General features: G+C 42.2%; 1 protein-coding gene and 1 long non-coding RNA gene across 4 annotated transcripts in view; one reads left to right on the top strand and one right to left on the bottom strand.

Moving 5' to 3' along the window:
- LOC144686420 (uncharacterized) overlaps positions 1 to 23,102 on the top strand; it is a 103,858-nt gene that overhangs the window by 50,008 nt on the left and 30,748 nt on the right. The gene's annotated exons all lie outside the window — the stretch shown is intronic.
- The window catches only part of galt (galactose-1-phosphate uridylyltransferase), a 78,574-nt gene that overhangs the window by 54,990 nt on the left and 482 nt on the right, over positions 1 to 23,102 (bottom strand). The window contains exons 2-4 of one of the 3 annotated variants that reach the window (XM_078551551.1): positions 18,285 to 18,454; positions 14,914 to 14,989; positions 13,622 to 13,670 (exon numbers count right to left, since the gene is read on the bottom strand). In XM_078551551.1, coding sequence (XP_078407677.1) covers positions 13,622 to 13,670; positions 14,914 to 14,989; positions 18,285 to 18,454 — 295 coding nt within the window. The remainder of the gene's footprint in view (positions 1 to 13,621; positions 13,671 to 14,913; positions 14,990 to 18,284; positions 18,455 to 23,102) is intronic. The other 2 variants (XM_078551559.1, XM_078551568.1) reach the window with 2 other exon arrangements.

Below are 23,102 nucleotides of genomic sequence, written 5' to 3'. Positions count from 1 at the left end.
TTCCTCTTGTTTCCCCTTACACCTAGTGTGAACTGTTTTTTTATACACTTGCAATAATTACCTAATCTTTACCCAAGTGGTGGCAGCTGCTCTCAATTACAAACTTAAAGCATGCACTCCTTGCAACATGATTCCAACATTAACATACCCTACTTCTAAAGAAACAGCACCAGCCTTCACATGCATACCAATGATACCTAGATTAACCCACTCTGCTACCTCTGCCCTCAGACTGGTTGCCAATATTCACAGAGAATTGATACAGAGGACACTGATTGTAGCCAACTGTAGCCATTGCCCTCCTGGAACAGAGAAAATGGGGGTAAAAATTCCTTTGGCTGACATCTTAAATATGTTTGTGAAGATTTGCTTGCTTGCAAAAAAAAACACAGTGCCAAAGGAGATATTAGGAGTGACCAAAAGCTTGATCATAGATGGGCTTGATATGATACATGATATAATAGCCATTATAGAGACATGGTTACAAGGTGACCAAGGCTGGGATGTAAATATTGAAGGGTATTTGATATTTCGGATGGCCATGGAGAAAGGAAAAAGGGGGTAGGATGGTTCTGTTAATAAAGGATGCAATCAATGCAGTAGTGATAAATGATCATGGCTCGGAAGATCAAGATGTAGAATCAGTTTGGGTGGAAATAATAAATAGCAAAAGAAGGAAGACACCGGTGTGAGTACTTTATACGACCCCTAACAGTAGCAACACTGTAGGATTGAGTGTAAATCAAAAGGTAATGGGGGCTTGTAGAAATAAACTGCAATAATTTTGGCAATTTTAATCTTCATATAGACTGAACAAATCAAATTTGCAAAGGTAGCCTGGGAGATGAGTTCATATTTTAGGACAGTTTCTCAGAAAAATATTCTGGAACCAACAAGGGACCAGGACCTATATTAGACCTGGTATTGTGCAATGAGACCGGGTTAATTAATGCAATCATAGTAAAGGAATCACTAGGCAAGATCAATCATTGCATGACAGAATTTCACATTCAGTTTTGAGGGTGAGAAATTTGGGTCTAAAACTAACATTTTAAATTTAAATAAAGGCAATTACAAGGGCATGATGACAAAATTGGATAAAGTGGACTCCGAAAATAGGTTAAAAGGTTAAGGCAGTAGACAAGAAGCGACAGATATTTAAAGAGATCATTTATAGCTCTCAACAAAGATATATACCATTGAGAAAGAAATAATCTGTGAGAAGGATGCACCATCCATGGCTAACTAAGGAAGCTAAAAATGGTATAAATTGAAAGAAAAGACTTACAATGCTGCAAGGATTAATGGTAGGCCAGCAGATTGGGAAATTTTTAGTAATCAGCAAAGGATGACTTAAAAAAAAAGGGAAAATTTAGAGTACAAGAGAAAACTAAGATATATAAAAACAGACATTAAAAGTTTCTACTAGTATTAAAGAGGAACAAAGAGTATGCTTTGGTCCTGTAGGGGATGAGACAGGGGAATTTGGGAAACAAGGAAATGGTAGAGACTTTGAACTTGAATTTTGTATCTGCCTTAACAGTAGAAGACACAAAAAGCTTCCCAAGAAAAGCAGAAAATCAAAAGGCAAAAGGGAGGGAGGAACTTAAAACAATCTTAATAACTAGAGAAAAAGTATTGAGAAAACTAAGGGGACTAAAGGCTAATAGGTCCAGTGGATCTTAAAAGAAGTGACAGCAAAGAGCTGATGGTAATCTTCTAAAATTCCCCAGATACTGGAAAGGTCCCAGCAGATTGGAAAAACACAAATGTAATACCTCTATTCAAGGAAGGATGGCGAGAGAAAGCAGGAAACTATAGACCAGTTACCCTGACATCTGTCATTGGGAAAATGCTAGAATCCATTATTAAGGAGGTAATAGCAGGACATTTAGAAAATCATACCATAATCAGGCAGAGTCAACATGGTTTTGTGGAAGGGAAATTGTGTTTGACAAATTTATTAGAGTTCTTTGAGGATCTAACAAGGAGGGTGGATAAAGGGGAATTCCAAAGCACATTCAGTATGGTGCCACATAAAAGGTTATTACACAAGATAAGAACTCATGGTGTTGAGGCAATATATTAGCATGGAGAGAGGATTGGCTAACTAACAGGAAGCAGAGAGTCAGGATAAATAGGTTATTCTCAACTTGACAAACTATAACCAGTGAAGTGCCACAGTATCAGTGTTAGGGCCTCAGCATTTAAGTCATTCATGTAGATCATAAATTAGGGGATGGTCTGCATTGTTACCAAATTTGCTGACAATACAAAAATAGGTGGGAAAGCAAGTTGTGAGGAGGATACAGGTAAAAAAAATCTGCAAATTGATATCAATAGGTTAAGTGGGTCAATAAAAATTTGGCAGATGGAGTACTAATGTGGGAAACTGTAAGGTTGTCCACTTTGGCAGGAAGAATAGATAAGCAGAGTATATTTTAAATGGAGAGAGGCTGCAGAATGCTGTGGTACAGAGGCATTTGGGTGTCCTCATACATGAATGTCAAAAAGTTAGCATGCAGGTACAGCTAATAATTAGGAAAGCAATTGGATTATTGGCCTTTATTACAAGGGGGGATAAAAGTAAGGAAGTCTTGCTACAACTGCACAAGGCATTGGTGAGACCACACCTAGGCCTGAATTTTCCCTCATCGGGCGCACGCGATCGGCAGGCCCGGGAGCCGGGAAAAGGGCCCCCAACCGCGATCGGCCCCCAAATGCAATTTCACACTGGCTGACCAATTAATGGCCATGAAGTGAATGCTGCAAAGCTCAGCGCTGCCAGGGTGGGGGCGGCAAGAGGGTGCACGACGACATCACCACAGGTGTGGGTGAGTGCTTCAAGAGAGCTCCCTGAAGGCAGACAGCTGCCTCAGGGAGCTGCAGGCCTGCAAATAATAAAATAAAGCACTAAAAAGCTGCAAAAAAAATCCATGCAGCACAATCAAATACCTGAAAGCATACCTCATAAAAATACTGTCCCCAGATATGTATTTTCATTTTGTTTCCTACGGGGATTTCATCCCACCCCTGGATGAGGTTCCATCAAAAATGTAAAGGCTGCCTGGCCGATTTGCCCTTCCACCAACTGTAAAGTTGAACGGTCCACAAAAATCGCAGACAATTGCACTATTAACGGGCTTAACTGCCCACTTAATTGTCGGCGGGCACACTTCCGACTGCCGCGCACGCCTGCTGAGCGAAATATCGCGTGAGTGCGCGATGACGTCAGGACGCTCGACCAACATCATCTCGCGCAATTTTATGCCCGAGCGGGTCAGCCATGTGCCTGCCCACGGGACATAAAATTCTTGCCCTTAGGGTATTGTGTACAGTTTTGGTCTCCTTACTTAAGGAGGGTGTTAGAATCATATCTCTCAAGACTGATGTTTTCTTTTACAGGGGATGGGAACCTGAGCAGGGAGACAGTGGAGGGGAAACAAGGATAGAAACGAAAGACAGAAAAGTAAGAAGCAAAAGTGGAAGGCAGAAAAAACAAGGACGAAAAATAAATGGGGTCATAGCACAAAATGAAGCTGAGATGACTAACAAGGTTAAAAAGACAAGCCTAAAGGCATTGTATCTTAATGCATGGAGCATTCGCAATAAGGTAGATGAATTAACAGCGCAAATAGATATAAACAATTAGGATATAGTTGCATAAAAGCAAAAAACTGTGGATGCTGGAAATCCAAAACAAAAATACCTGGAAAAACTCAGCAGGTCTGGCAGCGTCTGCGGAGAGGAGCACAGTTAACGTTTCGAGTCCGAATGACCCTTCAACAGAACTAAGTAAAAATAGAAAAGAGGTGAAATATAAGCTGGTTTAAGGAGGGGTGGAACAAGTAGAGCTGGATAAAGGGCCAGTGATAGATGGAGATAACCAAAAGATGTCACAGACAAAAGGACAAAGAGTTGTTGAAGGTGGTGATATTATCTAAGGAATGTGCTAATTAAGGGTAGAAAGCAGGACAAGCAAGGTACAGATAGCCCTAGTGGAGATGGGGTGGGGTGAAGGAATCGAAAAAGGCTAAAAGGTAGAGATAAAACAATGGATGGAAATACATTTAAAAATAATGGAAATAGGTGGGAAAAGAAAAATCTATATAAATTATTGGAATAAAAAGGGTGGGGGGGGAAATCGGAAAGGGGGTGGGGATGGAGGAGAGAATTCATGATCTAAAATTGTTGAACTCAATATTCAGACCGGAAGGCTGTAAAGTGCCTAGTCGGAAGATGAGGTGCAGTTCCTCCAGTTTGCGTTGAGCTTCACTGGAACAATGCAGCAGGCCAAGGACGGACATGTGGGCATGAGAGCAGGGTGGAGTGTTGAAATGGCAAGCGACAGGGAGGTCGGGGTAATGATTGCGGACAGACCGAAGGTGTTCTGCAAAGCGGTCACCCAGTCTGCGTTTGGTTTCTCCAATGTAGAGGAAACCGCATTGGGAGCAACGAATGCAGTAGACTAAATTGAGGGAAGTGCAAGTGAAATGCTGCTTCACTTGAAAGGAGTGTTTGGGCCCTTGGACGGTGAGGAGAGGGGAAGTAAAGGGGCAGGCATTACACCTTCTGCGGTTGCATGGGAAGGTGCCGTGGGAGGGGGTTGAGGAATAGGGGGTGATGGAGGAGTGGACCAGGGTGTCCCGGAGGGAACGATCCCTGCGGAATGCAGCCGGGGGGGTGAAGGGAAGATGTGTTTGGTGGTGGCATCATGCTGGAGTTGGCGGAAATGCCGGAGGATGATCCTTTGAATGCGGAGGCTGGTGGGGTGATAAGTGAGGACAAGGGGGACCCTATGATGTTTCTGGGAGGGAGAGGAAGGTGTGAGGGAGGATGCATGGGAGATGGGCCGAACACAGTTGAGGGCCCTATCAACCACTGTGGTTGGAAAACCTCGGTTAAGGAAGAAGGAAGACATGTCAGAGGAACTGTTTTTGAAAGTGGCATCATCAGAACAGATGCGATGGAGGCGAAGGAACTGAGGGAATGGGATGGAGTCCTTACAGGAAGCGGGGTGTGAGGAGTTGTAGTCAAGGTAGCTGTGGGAGTCGGTAGGCTTGTAATGGATATTGGTTGACAGTCTATCACCAGAAATTGAGACAGAGAGGTCAAGGAAGGGAAGGGAAGTGTCAGAGATGGACCATGTGAAAATGATGGAGGGGTGGAAATTGGAAGCAAAATTAATAAATTTTTCCAGGTCCAGACGAGAGCATGAAGCAGCACCGAAGTAATCATCGATGTACCGGAGAAAGAATTGTGGGATATAGTTGCAATTACGGACACATGGCTGCAGAGTGACCAAGGATGGGAACTGAACATCCAGGGGTATTCAATATTTAGGAAGGACAGGCAAATACGGAAAGGAGGTGGGGTAGCACTGTTAGTAAAGGAGGAAATCAATGTAACAGTGAGGAAGGATATTAGTTCGGAAAATCATGATAAGGAATCTGTGGAATCTGTTTGGGGTAGAGGTAAGAAACACCAAGGAGCAGAAAACATTGGTGGGGGTTGTCTATAGACCCTCAAACAGTAACAGAGATGTAAGGGAGGGCATTAAACAGGAAATTAAAGACACATGCAATAAGGGTACAACTGTAATCATGACTTTAATCTACATATGGATTGGACAAACCAGACTAGCAATAATACTGTAGAGGAGGATTTCCTGGAATGTGTATATGATGGCTTTTTTAGGAACAACTAGAGAGCAAGCTACCCTAGACTGGGTATTGTGCAATGAGAAAGGATTAATTAACAATCTTGTTGTATGGGGTCCCTTGGGGAAGAGCAACCATAAAATGATAGAATTATTCATTAAGATGGAGTGTGAAGAAGTTGAATCCGAAATGAAGGTCCTGAATCTAGATAAAGGGAACTATGAGGGTTTGAAGCCAAGTTGGCAGTGGGGATTGGGGAATCTTACTAAAAGGGTTGACGATGGATAGGCAATGGCTAATATTTAAGGAATGTAATGCATGAATTACAACAATTATTCATTCCTGTCTGGAGCAAAAATAAAACAGGAAAGGTGTCTCATCCATGGATTACAAAAGAAATTAGGGATAATATTAGATCCAAAAAGGAGACATATAAAATTGTCAGAAAAAGCAGCAAGATTGGGAGCAGTTTAGAATTCAGCAAAAGTGGACAAAAAGATTGATCCAAGAAGGGGAAAATGGAATATGAGAGTAAACTTGCAAGGAACATAAAAATTGACTGTAAAAGCTTCTATAAATATGTGAAGAGAAAAAGATTAGCAAAGACAAATGTATGTCCCTTACAGTCAAAAATGGGGGAAATTATAATGGGGAACAAAGAAATGGCAGAATAATTGAACACATATTTTGGTTCTGTTTTTGCAAAAGAGAACACAAATAATTTCCCAGAAATGTTAGGGAATGTGAGAGGGAGGGATTGAAGAAAATCAGTATTCGTAAAAAAAATGGTGCTAGGGAAATTAATGGGGTTAAAGGCTGAAAAATCCCCAAGGCCTGATAATCTACATGCCAGAGTACTAAAGGAAGTGGCCCTGGAAATAGTGGATGCATTGGTGGTCGTCTTCCAAAATTCTATAGACTCTGGAGCAGTTCCTATAGATTGGAGGGTGGCAAATGTAACCCCACTATTTAAAAAGGAGAAAAAAAACAGAGAATCACAGGCCAGTTAGTCTAACATGAGTAGTGGAGAAAATGCTAGAGTCTATTATAAAAGACATGGTAACAGAACACTTGGAAAGCATTAACAGGATTAGACTAAGTCAGCATGGGTTTATCGTGTTTAACTAATCTACTGGAGGCTTTTGATAAGGTCCCACATAAGATGCCAGTGGGAAAAATTAACGCACCATGGGATCAGGGGTAATATACTGGCATGGATTGAGAATTGGTTGACAGACCGGAAACAGAGAGTGGGAATAAATGGGTCTTTTTCCAGTTGGCAGGCAGCGACTAGTGGTATACCACAGGGATCAGTGCTTGGGCCCCAGCTATTCACAATATATATAAATGACTTGGATGAGGAAACCAAATGCAATATTTCCGAGTTTGCTGACGACACAAAACTGGGCAGGCTTGTGAGTTGTGAAGAGGATGCAAGGAGGCTTCAGGGCGATTTAGACAAGTTGTGTGTGTGGGCAAACACATGGAGGTACAGTATTAAGTGGATAAATGTGAAGTTATACAATTCAGTGTGAAAAACAGAAAGGCAAAGTATTATTTAAATGGTGATATATTGGGAAATGTGGATGTACAAAGGGATCTGGGTGTCCTTGTACAACAGTCAATGAAAGTAAACAGGCAGGTGCAGCAAGCAATTAGGAAGGCAAATGGTATGTTGGCCTTCATTGCAAGAGGATTTCAGTTCAGCAATAGGGATGTTTTACTGCAGTTGTACAGGGCCTTGGTGAGACCACACCTGGAGTATTGCATGCAATTTTGGTCTCCCTACCTAAGAAAAGATATACTTTCCATACAGGGAGTGCAACAAAGGTTCACTGGGCTGATACCGGGGATGGCAGGACTGTCGTATGAGGAGAGATTGGTTCGACTGAGCCTGTATTCACTAGAGTTTAGAAGAATGAGAGGGGATCTGATTGAAACATATAAAATTCTAACAGAGCTAGACAGACGAGATGCAGGGAGGATGTTTCCCCTGGTTTGGGGAATCTAGAACCAGGGGCCACAGTCTCAGGATATGTGCCAGGCCATTTAGGACTGAGATAAGGAAAATTTCTTCATTCAGAGGGTGGTCAATCTGCGCAATTCTCTATCACAGAAGGCTGCGGAGGCCAGGTCACTGAATATATTCAAGAAATAAATTGATTTTTTTTGGGTATTAGGGGCATCAAGGGGTATGGAGAGAAAGCGGGAACATGGCGTTGAGATAGAGGATCAGCCATGATCATATTGAATGGCAGAGCAGGCTTGAAGGGCCGAATGGGCTACTCCTGATCCTAGTTTCTATGTTTCTATCCCAGTTGTAACAAGGGATATACTTGCATTGGAAGCGATTCAGAGTAGGTTCACTAGGCTGTTTACTTGGATGAAGGGGTTGTTTTATGAGGAAACTTTGAGTGGGTTGGGTCAATACTGATGGGAGTTTAGAAAAATGGAGGTTATCTTATTGAAAGATATAAGATTCTGAGGGGCTTGATAGGGTATGTGCTGAAAGCCTGTTTTGCCCTCATGGGCGAGTCTAGAACTAGGGGGCACAGTTTAAAGATAAGAGGTCTCCCATTTAAGACTGAGATGAGGAGAATTTTTCCTTTCAGAGAATCTTCAGTCTTTGCAATTCTCTTCCAGAGAGCAGTGGAGACTGTGCTATTTAATATACTCATGGCTGAATTAGACAGATTTTTGATCAAGAGAGTCAAGGGTTATGGGGTTCAAGCAGGAAAGTGGAATTAAGACCACAATCCAATCAGCCATGATCTTATTGAATGGCAGTGCAGGCTTGAGGGCCCAAATGGCCTACTCCTAATTCTTATTTTTTGTGTTTTAAAGTCTAAGAAGAGGGAGGTGGCAAATGTTGGCATCCAGTCTGACAGCACAGGAGGAAGTATTGATAGTCTAGCTGGACATGACTGGTGTGGTTTGGAAGCTGATATACGTGAGGAGGCTGACCCATGTTCTCAAATGAAGTTGCCAAGGGGCAGCATTTATAAATGATGAAGAGCAGCAAAGAACAGATCCTTAAGGGACTCTGTAATGATGGTGAAGAGGTGGCAGGAAAGCCATTGCTAGAGATGTTTTTCCTGTGATAAGTAAGTGCAGAACGACAGTCCCAAGGAATGCAGGTACCAGAAGAAGCTGATGGGGTCAAATGTGTCAAAGGTTGCGAAAAGGTTGAGGAGTGATAATGCACCAGGTACAGGAAATGTTCCTTGTCACTTTAGGTAGGCCTGTTTCGGAACTGTTGGAAGGGATTAAGCTGCTTTGTAGCAATGAAACAAGGAATTTCAGAAAAATTGAACACATTTAAGGACTTCAAAGAGGAAAGAGATGTTAGATTTTGTTTGGCAGGAAGGTCTTTTAAAGATGGAGCAATGATGACATTTTTCAACATATAAAATTGGTGGACAGGAAAAGGCCTGTTGATCCATCAAGCCTGTCCCATACCACGATGACAAGACTTCTTCCCTCACCCAACCTCCCCCCACAACACCAAGTCACAACTACCCAGGAAGTGGGTGGATGGGGTCAAGGGTTGGGAGGGAGTACATGAGGAGAGGGAACAATTCATTAGCTCATGTGGCACCATGACCTGGATGAGGAAAATTAGAGGAGACATAAACTAAATAGATGGGGATTCAAGGCTAGAGAGATCTTGTTATTGTCAACTGATCAACATGTTAACAGACAAAAAGATAGGATTTGCAACCTCAAGGACTCCCACCACACAGGAGCTAGATTAACTTCAAAAGCAGAGAAATTAAGTTAAACTTTATATAGAACCTTAGAGCACACTCAGGAGTCCATAGTTGTGCTCCCCATACTATAAAAGGAGGAGGGCAAACAGACAGAGATCGTGGTACATATTGGTGCCAACAACAAAGAGGGATTAGGTCCTGCAAGCAGAATTTAGGGAGCTAGGAAACAGATTAAAAAACAGGACCTCAAAGGTAGTAATCTCTGGATTACTTGCGGTGCCACGCGCTAGTGAGTATAGAAATAGGAGGTTAGTCCAGATGAATGTGTGGCTGGAGAGATGGTGCAGGATGGAGGGCTTTAGATTTCTGGGACATTGGGACCATTTCTGCGGGCAGTGGGACCTGTACAAGGCGGATGGGTTGCAACTGAACCGGAATGGGACAGACATCCTTGCAGTGAGGTTTGCTGGTGCTGTTGGGGAGGATTTAAACTAACTTGGCAGTGGGATGGGATCCTGAAAGGAGGTTCAGCAGGGGAAGATGCACAGCCAAAATTAGAAAAGAGAGCAAGTGAGTCTAGAAGGCAGAGAAATTATTGGTCAGTTAAGGCACAAGGGAGTTTGGCAAGGTTGGATGGTATTTATTTTAATACAAGGAGCCTGACGAATAAGGCAGATGAGTTGAGGGCACAAATTAACACATGGAAGTATGATGTCACTGCTGTCACAGAGACATGGTTGAGAGAGGAGCAGGATTGGCAGCTCAATATTCCAGGATATAGGGTCTTCAGGCGAGACAGGGAAGGAGGTAAAAGAGGAGGGGATATCGCAATATTGATCAAGGAATCAATTACAGCAGTAAGGAGGGATGACATCTTAGAAGGCTCCTCAAATGAAGCCATATGGGTAGAACTGAAAAACAAAAAAAGGAGCAATCACATTGCTGGGAGTGTACTATAGGCCCCCAAACAGTCAGAGAGAAATAGAAGAGCAGATATGTAGGCAAATTTCAGAGAAGTGTAAAAATAATAGGGTAGTAATAGTGGGGGATTTCAACTTCCCCAACATTAACTGGGTTAGTCATAATGTGATAGGTTCAGAGGGAGCAGAATTCTTAAAATGCATCCAGGAGAGCTTTTTAAGACAGTACGTAGAAAGTCCTATAAGAGAGGGGGCGGTCCTGGACTCAATTTTAGGGAATGAAGCCGGGCAAGTGGTAGAGGTTTCAATAGGGGAGCATTTTGCAGATAGTGATCATAACTCCATTAGATTCAAGGTTGTTATGGAAAAGGACAAGGATGGGCCAGAAATCAGAGTTCTAAATTGGGGGAAGGCTGATTTTAATAAGATCAGATATGATTTGGCCAGAGTGGACTGAGAACAGCTACTTTTAGGTAAATCTGCGTCAGAGCTGTGGGACTCATTCAAGAAGGAAATAGGGAGAGTACAGGGCCAACATATTCCAGTAAAGACAAAGGGTGGGACCAACAAATCCAGGGAACCCTGGACGTTTAGGGATATACAGGGTTGCATAAAGAGAAAAAGGGAGGCTTATGGCAGATACCAAGGGCTCAAAACAGCAGAAGCCCTAGAGGAGTATAGAATGTGTAGGGGGGAACATAAAAAGGAAATTAGGAGAGCTAAAAGGAGGCATGAAAAAACATTCACAGGTAATATAAAGGAAAATACAAAGTTATTTTATAAATACATTAAGAGTAAGAGGATAACTAGGGAAAGAGTAAGGCCCATTAAGGACCATGGTGATAATTTGTGTGTGGAGCCAGAAGATGTAGGTAGGGTTCTAAATGAATACTTTGTGTTGGTGTTCACAAGTGAGAGGGACGACGTGAGTATGGAAATCAGGCAGAAGGACTGTGATATAATTAAAGAAATTAGCATAGAAAGGGAGGAGGTTCTAAGTGGTCCGGCAGGCTTAAAAGTAGATAAATCTCCAGGCCTGGATGAAATGTATCCCAGGCTGTTGAGTGAGGCAAGGGAGGAGATAGCAGGGGTGCTGGCAATAATTTTCAGTACCTCTCTGGCCACAGGAAAGGTGCCAGAGGACTGGAGGACAGCCAATATGGTACCGTTATTCAAGAAGTGAGGAAGGGATAAACTAGAGAACTACAGGCCAGTCAGTCTAACCTCAGTGGTGGGGAAACTATTGGAAGCAATTCTGTGGGACAGAATTAATCTACTCTTGGAGAGGCAGGGATTAATCAAGGACAGTCAGCATGGTTTTGTTAAGAGGAGGTCATGTCTGACTAATTTGATTGAATTTTCCGAAGAGGTGACCAGGTGTGTAGATGAGGGCAATGCATTTGACCTAGTCTACTTGGACTTCAGCAAGACTTTTGATAAGGTCCCATGTGGGAAACTGATAACGAAGGTAAGAGCCCATGGGATCCAAGGCAATTTGGCAAATTGGATCTAGAATTGGCTGAGTGGCAGGAAGCAGAGGGTGATGGTCAAGGGGTGTTTTTGTGAATGGATGCCTTTGTCCAGTGGGGTTCCACAGGGATCGGTATTGGGTCCCTTGCTGTTCGTGGTATATATAAATGATTTAGACTTGAATGTAGGAGGGTTGATCAGTAAGTTCACGGATGACACGAAAAGTGGTGGATTGGTAAATAGTAAGGAGGATAGCCTTAGAATACAGGAGGGTATAGACGGGCTGGTCAGGTGGGCTGATCAGTGGCAAATGGAACTTAATCCGGATAAATGTGAGGTGATGCACTTGGGCAAGACAAACAAGGCACGGGAATACACGATGAATGGTAGGACCCTGGGAAGTACCAAGGATCGGAGGGACCTTGGTGTGCATGTCCACTGGTCCCTTAAGGTAGTGGGACAGTTAGATAAGGTGGTTAAGAAGGCATATGGGATACTTGCCTTTATTAGCCGAGGCATAGAATATAAGAGCAGAGAGGTTATGCTGGAACTGTATAAAACGCTGGTAAGGCCACAGCTAGAGTATTGCGAGGAGTTTTGGAATCCGCATTATAGGATGTGAGTGCACTAGAGAGAGTGCAGAGGAGATTTACCAGGATGTTGCCTGGGCTGGACAGTTTTAGTTGTGAGGAGAGATTGGATAGACTGGGGTTATTTTCCCTGGAGCAGAGGAGATTGAGGGAGGACATGATTGAGGTGTATTAAATTATGAGGGGCATAGATAGGGTAGACAGGAAGGAACTTTTCCCCTTGGTGGAGGGATCAATAGCCAGGGGGCATAGATTTAAGGTAAGGGGCAGGAGGTTTAGAGGGGATGTGATGAAGAATTTTTTTACCCAGAGGGTGGTGGGAATCTGGAACTCACTGCCTGAAAGGGTGATAGAGGCAGAAATCCTCATAACATTTAAGAAGTATTTGGATGTGCACTTGCGATGCCATGACATATGAGGCTATGGACCTAGTGCTGGAAAATGGGATTAGAATAGTTAGGTACTTGTTTGACCAGCGCAGGCTCGATGGGCCGAAGGGCCTTTTTCTGTGCTGTAGACCTTTATGACTCTATGACATAGGAGCTCTGGATAAAATACAAACAAGATTTACAAGCATAGTACCAGAATGAAGAGAGTACAATTATTAGGAAAGACTGTACAAGGATCGCTCTTTTCTCTAGAAGTCATGGGACGGGGGTGTTGGGAGGAGCTGGGAGGGTGTTGATTCAAAACTACTAGCCATAAATATATGCTAGTTATTAATAAACCCGATAAGGAATTCAGAAGAAACATCCTCAGTCAAAGCGGTAAGAATGTGAATCTCATTTCCACATCAAGTGATTAAGGCAGCTAGCATAGATGAATTTAAGGGGAAAGTAGATAAGTACATAAAGAAGAAAGGAACAGAGGATAAATTGATCAGGTGGGATAAAGTAGGTAGAGTGGGAGCATGAATTTCGGCAAAGGCCCTATCGGGCCAAATGGGCTGTTTTGGTGCTGTCTAATATTAATTAAAATTAATTAAGGATGTTTTACAATTCAGTAACTGAGACTATCTTTTTCCTGAAGAATTACATGTTGAATTTATTAAATTTGGATTGGTTGTAATTTATGTTCCATGATATACAGAGGGAACTTTCTGGAGAATTCGTCATCATGCTTGTTTCCTCTTCCTCCACTACATCAATACACAATCACTTAGCTTAAAAGAAACTAAAGCAACAGCCGCTATAAAAACACAAATTATACATTGATATTGTATATATTCACAGCATTTGCACTTTATAGATTCTCATAGAATAGGTCTTTACCAAACTCCTCTAGCAGCTTTTGTTTGAAACAACGGGTGCTCACTGAGACCTAGGGGTTTAAAAGAAAGTAGAATGTTATTTAAAAAAAGGAGTAGAATCCATGGAAATCAATTTTACTGACTATTTAGATTGCTTTCATAATATAATTGTGACAAAAGTAAAGTCTTTGTACATGATTTATTTTTTTTCCTTTAATTTAAAACATATTCTTTCAAAAAATAAAACGCTCAAAATATACTGGAAAAGGTCAATAACTCGGGAGTCAAGACAGCATTAGAATTATGTGATGAAACAAAAGCAATCTCATTACAAATGTATCATTGATGTGAAACCGAGGTCCTGTCTGCCTTCTCACGCAGACATAAAAGATTCCATTGCACTATTTTGAAGAAGAGCAGGGGACTTTTAGCCAACATTTACTCCTCAAACAACATTGCTAAAACAGATTATCTAGTCATTATCACACTGCTTCAGGACCTTACTATACACAATATGGTTGCTACTTTATAGGAGCAACTATAATTCAAAGGTAGGTAATTGGTTATAAAGCACCCTGGGGCATCCCAAGGTCATGAAAGACGTGATATAAATGCAAGTTCTTCCTTTCTTTCTCTACCTTTCACTGTTTCCCTTATCCTCTTAAGTCCTACAAAGAGCTTTGAAGCAAACATTTCATTGGTCATTGTTTATGAAGAATGGCAGGCAGTCAGAATCTGAGATTACAATGAAGATTTTGATATGAGGATCTTGGAGGGAGTCTAGATCTAAGTTCCAATGGATAGTGCAGGGAGGACAGAGCAACGCCTTGACCCAATGCTGACTGGTCTTCCTGTCACTTTGAAATTGAATATTGAGCTCTATTACCCACTAGTACTGGTAAATCAGAAAGCTGCTGCCGCCTGACACTTGGGACTGGGCTTGGATAGAGAGTCACTGAGGTTAGGATGGAGGATGCGGACCAAAGCTTGGATTCTGTAGCTGTACACATGGAATACATGATATGCGGCTAGCATTGTATTCCTTGGCTAGCGCTAGAATGGAGGTGAAAACTATGGTTTGGTCTGGTACTGAGGAATCAGAGCTCATGTTTATTGCTGGGAGAGTTCTGATCTACATAACAACATGAAAGATAAGTGGTAATGTGAGAAAACATCTGCAGCTGATAAACAGTAAAATCCCAAGTCCAAATGTTAGATAATTTAAACTGTAGAAAGATTTTGGAACGCATTGTTTATATTAGTACATGAGAATAGTTGCCCCAGATTAACTGGATAACATGGAGTTTGAAGTACCTGGGTCTGGAGCATCTGGTTGTAGACTTGGGAAGTCATTATCAAATACGTACGTACTTTCATACTCTGGGTTCACCTTTACAATGTGAAATGAAGCAAGAAATAATTCACTGGCATATCTATCTACAACAAACATCATTCATGTGGTCAACTTTATAATGAATGCTTTCTTTTGGAGGTCAAATGCAAAACTTCCATCAAACGATATGATTTAAAGGAGCGGTGTCACCATACAACATTAAATGTTTGCCTATGGACTCAAGAATGGTAGTAGTTACTGAAATTACTATGAATTTTGTTTCTAAATATGTTTGAATCTTTGAAAAAAAACTTACAAAACTAATCACACAAATTTACTAATATGTTAGTCCCGCTTGCCGAGAGCTGCCAACCAATCCGAGGTTGGCAGCTCTTCAATGCTCAGCACGACCGTCAGCAAGTGCTACTGGTAAAGCACAAAGTCGAGGTCCAAGATCAGCAAGGGACCTAGGCTACAGGTGGGTAATGGGGAAGGGGAATCATGGGTTGGGGATCATGGGGGAGGGTGGGTCAGCAACAAGGACAAGGGTGTGGATCTCAGTTGGTCCCACCACACCCCTGCATCCCAGTACTGGGTCCTTCAATCAGACACGGAGTGCCTTTGAACAAGGGCTTCCCAAACTGGAAGACCGCAAGCAACCCCATAAGGTTTACTTTCCATGCTTCCCGCATGGTAAGTTCCCCACCCACCACTGGGTGAATACCAGCGGCGGTGGGATGAGGCCTTTAAGCGGATACTAATCACCCACTTAAGTGTCTCAAGTGGTGGCAGGACAGGATAGCCTTCCACGAGCCTTCTTGCCATGGATTTAATCAAGCGGGGTTCCCATCCGCACCATTCCCCCCAATTAAGTTCCCCCCACCATCAAACTCACCACAGGGGAGGGCATTAAGTTCCACCCAGTATTATGTCTTCATGGAGGAAGACACAAATAACTTCCCAGAAATGCTAGGGAATTGAGGGTCCAGTGAGAAGGAGGAATTGAAGGAAATCAGTATTACTAAAAAAAAAGACAGTGCTGGAAAAATTAAAGGGACTGAAAGCCCCACATAAGAGGTTAATGTGCAAAATTAAAGCACATGGGATTGGGGTAATATATTAGCATGGATTGAGATTTGGTTAGCGGACAGGAAGCAGAGAGTAGGAATAAATGGGTCTTTTTTGGAGTGGCAGGCGGTGACTAGGGTACCGCAGGGATCAGTGCTTGGGCTGCAGGTACTCACAATATATATCAATGATTTGGATGAGGGAACCAAATGTAATATTTCCAAGTTTGCAGATGACACGAAACTTGGTGAGAAGGCGAGTGGTGAGGAGGATGTTAAGAGGCTTCAAGGCAACTTGTACAAGTTGAGTGAGTGGGCAAATACATAGCAGATGCAGTATAACATGGATAAGTGTGAAGTTATCCATTTTGGTAGGAAAAACAGAATGCCAGAGTATTATTTAAATGGTGATAGATTGGGAAATGTTGATGTACAAAGGGACCTGGGTGTCCTTGTACACCAATCACTGAAAGCAAGCATGCAGGTGCAGCAAGCAGTTAAGAAGGCAAATGGTATGTTGGCCTTCACGGCAAGAGGGCTTGAGTACAGGAGCAAGGGTGTCTTACTGCAGCTATACAGAGCTTTGGTGAGACAACACCTGGTGTATTGTGTGCAGTTGTCGCCTTCTTACCTAAGAAAGGATATACTTGCCATAGAGGGAGTGCAGTGAAGGTTCACCAGGCTGATTCCTGGGGTGGCAGGATTGTCGTATGAGGAGAGCTTGGGCCAACTAGGCCTGTATTCACTGGAGTTTAGAAGAATGAGAGGGGATCTCATTAAAATGTATAAAATTCTGTCAGGAATGAACAGGCTGGATGCAGGGAAATTGTTTCCTCTGGCTGAGGGGCGGTCAAAAACAAAGGGGTCACAATCTCAGGATAGAGGATAGGCCACTTAGGACTGAGATGAAGAGAAACTTCTTCACTCAGAGGGTGGTGAACCCTCTACCACAGAGGGCTGTGGAGGGCAAGTCACTGAATATATTTAAGGAGGAAATAGATGGATTTCTAGACACTGAAGGTGCCAAGGGGTATGGGGAGAGAGCGAGAGTATAGCATTGAGGTAGTGGATCAGCTGTGATCGTATCGAATGGCGGAGCAGGCTCGAAGGGCTGAATGACCTACTCCTGCTTCTATTTCGTATGTTTCTATACAAGTGGCAACTACAAAATTCAGTATTTTGCATACGTGCATTTTATTATTCACCAGAGTTGGCCAAGTTCACTAATTATAAAGTACAAACTCAGACTGTTGCATAAACCCAGAGATTCACTGATGTCCTTCGGATAAGGGAATCTGTAACCTCAACTCAGCGTGTCCTGCACAAGATTCCAGTTCCACACTGGTAATTGACTCTTAACTTGCTAACCAGGCATAAATAATAAATGCTTCATTGCTAACATCACCAGAACCCAAGAACAAATTTTAGAAAGCAGGAATCTCATTCTTCCCTCCTCTCCTTAATTATGAAAGAATAGAAAGGGATTTCTAATGAAATAATTTCAATTTTAAAGGCATTGATCCTCCTTGCTTGGCAATTGAGATTCACAAGTTAGCCAATCAGCTTTTCCTGAATTCTTGTCAAAGCATCAAGATCCCTTTGAAGGCAATGTGGCTGAATTTGTACATTATATTCTTAAGATCACATTTGGAATGAGTTATTACAAGGTTCAAGCAAAGCATTTTGTTCTATTAAAGAACCTTGAGACGAATCTTCCTATTGAGAATAACTTTACTAATAAAAATCTCACATTAGATAATAGCTGATAACATTAACCTTCAACCTTTACTGATAGGCATACGCTATGACCTTGAGGAACTGAAATGGCACTATCTTCTGTTTTACATATTTAATTGCCTTGGCCAATAATTTGCTCCCATTTAGCTTTAATGGGATGGTGTAAAATCAAGAAGGGATTCAATAGAATAAATAAGGAGAAATTGTTTCCAATGGCATGGACTGCAGCAGTTCAAGAAGGCAGCTCACCACCACCTTCTCAAGGTCAACTAGGGATGGGCAATAAATGCTGGCCCAGCCAGCGAAGCCCACATCCCATGAATGAATAAATAAAAAAACAAATAACAGCGCCTTGTAAACTAATTTCAAGGAGTCAGCGGTGTAGTCATAATGACCAAGGACCTAACCCAAGAACTAATCCTGCTCTACGACCAGTACCTCAACGTGGCAAAAATTTAAAACGTGTCAAGTACCAGGGTTCAAATGAGTGAAGTTTGTTAACTACTAGCACTAATTTTAATACTCCATGCATGCCATCCATGAATTACCTCCCCATTTGCCCTTGTTGCTCCAGGACAGAGAGGGTTAGTTGGATCATGACGTGCAACGTTCACCTCTGTTGGTTTCTCAATCTGCCCCTTCCAAGGACGTTTCATCCGGTGAGCAGAGACCAGGATCCACTCAGCACGGAGAGGGTTATAGCGGATATGTTGGTGCTCTAGTTTTAGAAACAAAGTGAAAACATGGTGAGAACGATCTTATTTGTTTCTTTCTCTTTACTGACTACACATTATTGCATGACCAGTGCTTCTAGAGTGCTACCAATCATTTTATTTTTAATGTTAACTCTATATTTAGAATTTTACCAGTAGTCATCATTGAAAATTTAATCCGAATAGTTTTATTATAGTCATTTGTTCATAGTTTTCAGTTTTGCAGAAATGTTAATAATGAATTTAGCTTTTTAGCATATTTACATTTTTAACCTTTAACAAAAGTTTCAGAATTGTTCTTTTACTTATGCTACATTTAAGGCCACAAGAAGCACGGAAATAGGAACCAACTGTTGCCTGAGTCAGAAGCGTTTGTTCATCTATTTCACTTTACAACATCAGTTCCAAAAATTGTGACCAATGTTTTATTCCTAGAATTAATTTCAGCTTTAGCCTAATCACAGTTAATTTAGTTATGGACTTTGTAAGAATTTTAACTTTTCTCTCAGATGTTCTTTTCAGGAGGAAGAAAATCATCAGTTATTGAGGCAATTCAGTACCAGGTTTACGTCAAATAACTCACTCGTATCATATGGCCTGTCGCAATTGGAATATATTATGAGGGAAAAGTCCTGTAGTTACAACAACAACTTACAATTATATAGCGCCTTTAACATAGTAAAATGTCCCAAGGCACTTCAGAGGGGTGATTATCAAATACAAGCCACATAAGGGGATAGGCCGAGTTTATATGGCCAAAAGCTTAATTGAAGATGGTGTTTTAAGGAGCACCTTGAAGGTGGGGAGGTAAAAAGGTGGAGAAGTTTAGGGAGGGAACTCCAGGGCTTAGAGCTGTGACAACAAAAGGCCTGGCCGCCAATGATGGAGTGATCAGGTTTGAGAATGTGCAAAAGGCCAGAATTGAAGGAGTGCTGAGACCTTGGAGGACTGTAGGGCTGGAAGGGGTTACAGAGATGGGGAGGGATGAGGCCATGGAGGGATTTTAAAGTAAGCATGATAGCAAGGCCCAATGCAGGTCAGCAAACACAGGGGTAATGTTTGGTGCGAGTTAGGATACAGGCAGCAGAGTTTTCATTCACCTGAAGTTTAAGAAGGGAGCAAGCTGGAAAGCCAGCGAGGAGAGCATTCGAGTACTCATATCTAGAGGTAAAAAAGCATGGATAAGTGCTTCAGTAGCAGATGAGCTGAAATGGGGCGGAGATGGACCATGTCAGAGGTTGAAGTTGGTGGCATTAGTGATGGAGACAAAAAAGCATCAGAAGCTAAGCTCAGGGTCAAACAGTCATCAACCAAGTAAACAACACCAAGGTTTGCCCACAGACAGTGGCTAAGGAACAGAGTTTTATGGCATGGAATGAAGACAATAATTTCAATCTTCCCAACATTTAGCTGGTAGAAATTTCTGTTGATGTTGAATAAGCAGCATGATAAATCAGAGACAGTGAGGGATGTTGAGAAAAGTGGTGGTGATGTAGAATTGGATGTTGTCAGCATACATGTACACTTGCATATTTTGAAATCCTGTCACTGGAGATAGCATGTGGATGAGAAACAGGAGACGACCAAGGTTAGATCATGGGGGGCCTACCGAGCTAACAATGAGTGAGTGGGAAGAACAACTACTGCAAGTGTTTCTCTAGCTATGACTGAATTGTTATGAATGGAACTATTTAAGTGCAGTCCCACCCAGCTGGACAATGGAGGAGAGGCTTTGGAATAGGATGGTGTGGCTAACTGTGTCAAAGACTGCATACAGATCAGGAAGGATCAAGTGGTATTGTTTACCACAGCCACACACACTGTAATTTGTGACTTTAATAAGAGCCGGTTCAGTGCTGTGGCAGGAGCCTGAATGAAGGGCTCATACATGGAAAAGACACTTCACCCTGACCTTAAACTATAACACCGTTCCTTCAGTGCCACTGAGTCAAAATCCTGGGGTCCCTCTCCAATCACACTGGGAGAATACCTTCACCACATGAACTGCAGCAATTCAAGGCAACCAGTGGCAATTATCAAAGCTGAAAAACAAATAGGACTAGTAGGGCAGTCATAAATTCAACAGTTAACAGCTGTAGTAGGGAATGGGTTGGAAACTCAAGTTAGGTTAAAACTAGCATTACACTCCTAGTCATATTGAACTTTCATGATAAGTAAATTAAAAAGTAATGCAACAGGGATGTCACATCTCAAAGATAATAACAGACTGATGTAAATTAACTGGGGTATAGTGAGAGGGGACACTCTGTATAGCATGGGGGATGGGACATGGACAGATTCGTGACATTCTTGAGCCACATTGTGTAACACTTGTAACATACCAGGCACTTGAAAAGGTTCCTTCCAGCACAGACCACATTAGTCATATGATTGAAACTAAGGTTAGTTGGTTATTAACAGTATCCAGAATTGAGCAATAAAGTAGATAAACACATCAGATCAATAGTGCTGCAATTGAGTAACACTGACCCATGGCAAAGTCATACACACACACCAACTTTACCAAACCCAATGTTGCTTAAAATATAAGGTATTAAGTATTACGTTCAAAATTAAGATGGAATAGATATTTCTTGTGAAATTGAAACATTGCCAGACAATATTCTAGTGATGTGAATTAGAGATTGCATGTGAGAATAAAAGATATAATGTACATCAATTTATGATTGCTACTATCTTACAGGATTAAACACCAGTAACAAAAATGTTACAAAATATGCAGTTCCTATAAATTGTTGTCAAAATAATGGTGAGGCTAAGCGGACTCATTGTTATTTATGCACAAATGCCAGAGGAACTTGAAGAGAGGGCACATGTCTGATTAAATGGAGAAATTCAAAAGGGCTGTTCAATACTCGGAAAACAGCACCTCCCCATCTGCCTCACAACTGGAAAGCATGAAATCACTGTACTTTCACAGAACAGAAACTCTCCAGAGAAAGTTAAATCCTGTCCATTTCAGTCTAAGTACTCTTTTAATAATGTGGTAAATGTTAATCACTGCCAAACAAAGTCCCTGCCGCTGAAAATTAACTGTTACAAATGTGGGGTCTCATTCCTTCAGGTTTTAAATGCACTTTTTAAATGTTTTTTGTAACATTTTAACATTGTAACATGTAACATTTTTAATGTTTCCTTTCTGTCGCTCTTTTCTCTTTCTTAATCCAATCTTAATTTTCCCTCTTTCTCTGTTCTTGAACTGACACTCACCTACTCTAAAGTTAACATCACTTTCTCAATCCTGCACTTATAATTGAACAATCCTTCAGCCTGATTGATTAAGGAGATACTCTCTTCAGCAGGTCCCAGCAGACTGTAGTCAGCTTCCAGAAACTTGCCACACAAAAATATCAAAAACCTAAGTGTGTCAAGGATAAGTTTGATACCAACAAAAACAAAAATTGCTGGAAAAACTCAGCAGGTCTGACAGCATCCGTGGACAGAAAGACAGAGTTAACATTTCGAGTCCATATGACGCTTCTTCAGAACTAAAGAGAAGGAAAAATGTGGTGAAATATATACTGTTTAAGGGTGGGGCAGGTGAAGCTGGATAGAAGGCCAGCGATAAGTGGAGGCAAAGGAGAGATTGTGAAAGATGTCATAAACAAAAAGGTGGAAGGGGTGTTGATGGTGGTGATACTGGCTAAAGGAGGTGCTAATGGTGACATTAAGAGTAGAAAGCAGGATGAGCAAGTGACAGATGGCCCTAATGGGGTGGAGGGAAGGGACAGTGTGGGAGAAAAAATAAAATAGGCTAAAAGGTGGGGATAAAGCAATGAATGGAAATAAATTTTAAAAGTAATAATAGAAATAGGTGGGAAATAATATATATAAAAATTGTAAAATAAATATTTGAAAAAAAGGGATCAAAAAGGGAGGATGGAGGAGACAGTTCATGGTCTGAAGTTGTTGAACTCAATGTTAAGTCCGGAGGGCTGTAAAGTGCCTAATCGGAAGATGAGGTGCTATTCCTCCAGTTTGCATTGAGCTTCACTGGAACATTGCAGCAGGCCAAGGACAGACATGTGGGCATGAGAGCAGGGTGGTGTGTTGAAATGGCGAGCGGCAAGAAGGCCTAGGTCATGCTTGCGGACAGACCGAAGGTGTTCCACAAAGCAGTCACCCAGTCTGCCTTTGGTTGCTCCAATGTAGAGGAGACCGCAATAGGAGCAGCGAATACAGTAGACCAAATTGAGGGAGGTGCAAGTGAAGCACTGCTTCACTTGAAAGGAATGTTTGGGCCTTTGGACCGTGAGGAGAGGGGAAGTAAAGGGGCAAGTGTTGCACCTCCTGCGGTTGCATGGGAAGGTGCTGTGGGAGGGGGTTGAGGTGTTGGGGGTGATGGAGGAGTGGACCAGGGTGTCCCAGAGGGAATGGTCCCTACGGAATGCCAACAGGGGGTGGGGGTGAAGGAAAGATGTGTTTGGTGGTGGTATTATGCTGGAGTTGGCAGAAATGGCGGAGGATAATCCTTTGAATGCGGAGGCTGGCGGGGTGAAAAGTGAGGATAAGGGGAACCCTATCATGGTTCTGGGAGGGAGAGGAAGCTGTGAGGGCAGAGGCGCGGGAGGCGGGTCAGACACATTTGATGGCCCTGTCAACCACCTTTGCTGGAGCAAACTGCGACCCAAA

This window comes from Cetorhinus maximus, chromosome 1, assembly GCF_964194155.1.
Source record: "Cetorhinus maximus chromosome 1, sCetMax3.hap1.1, whole genome shotgun sequence".
Taxonomy (NCBI): Eukaryota; Metazoa; Chordata; class Chondrichthyes; order Lamniformes; family Cetorhinidae; genus Cetorhinus; species Cetorhinus maximus.
Note: the sequence above shows the minus strand (reverse complement) of the source record. Positions and strands in the feature narration are given on the sequence as shown.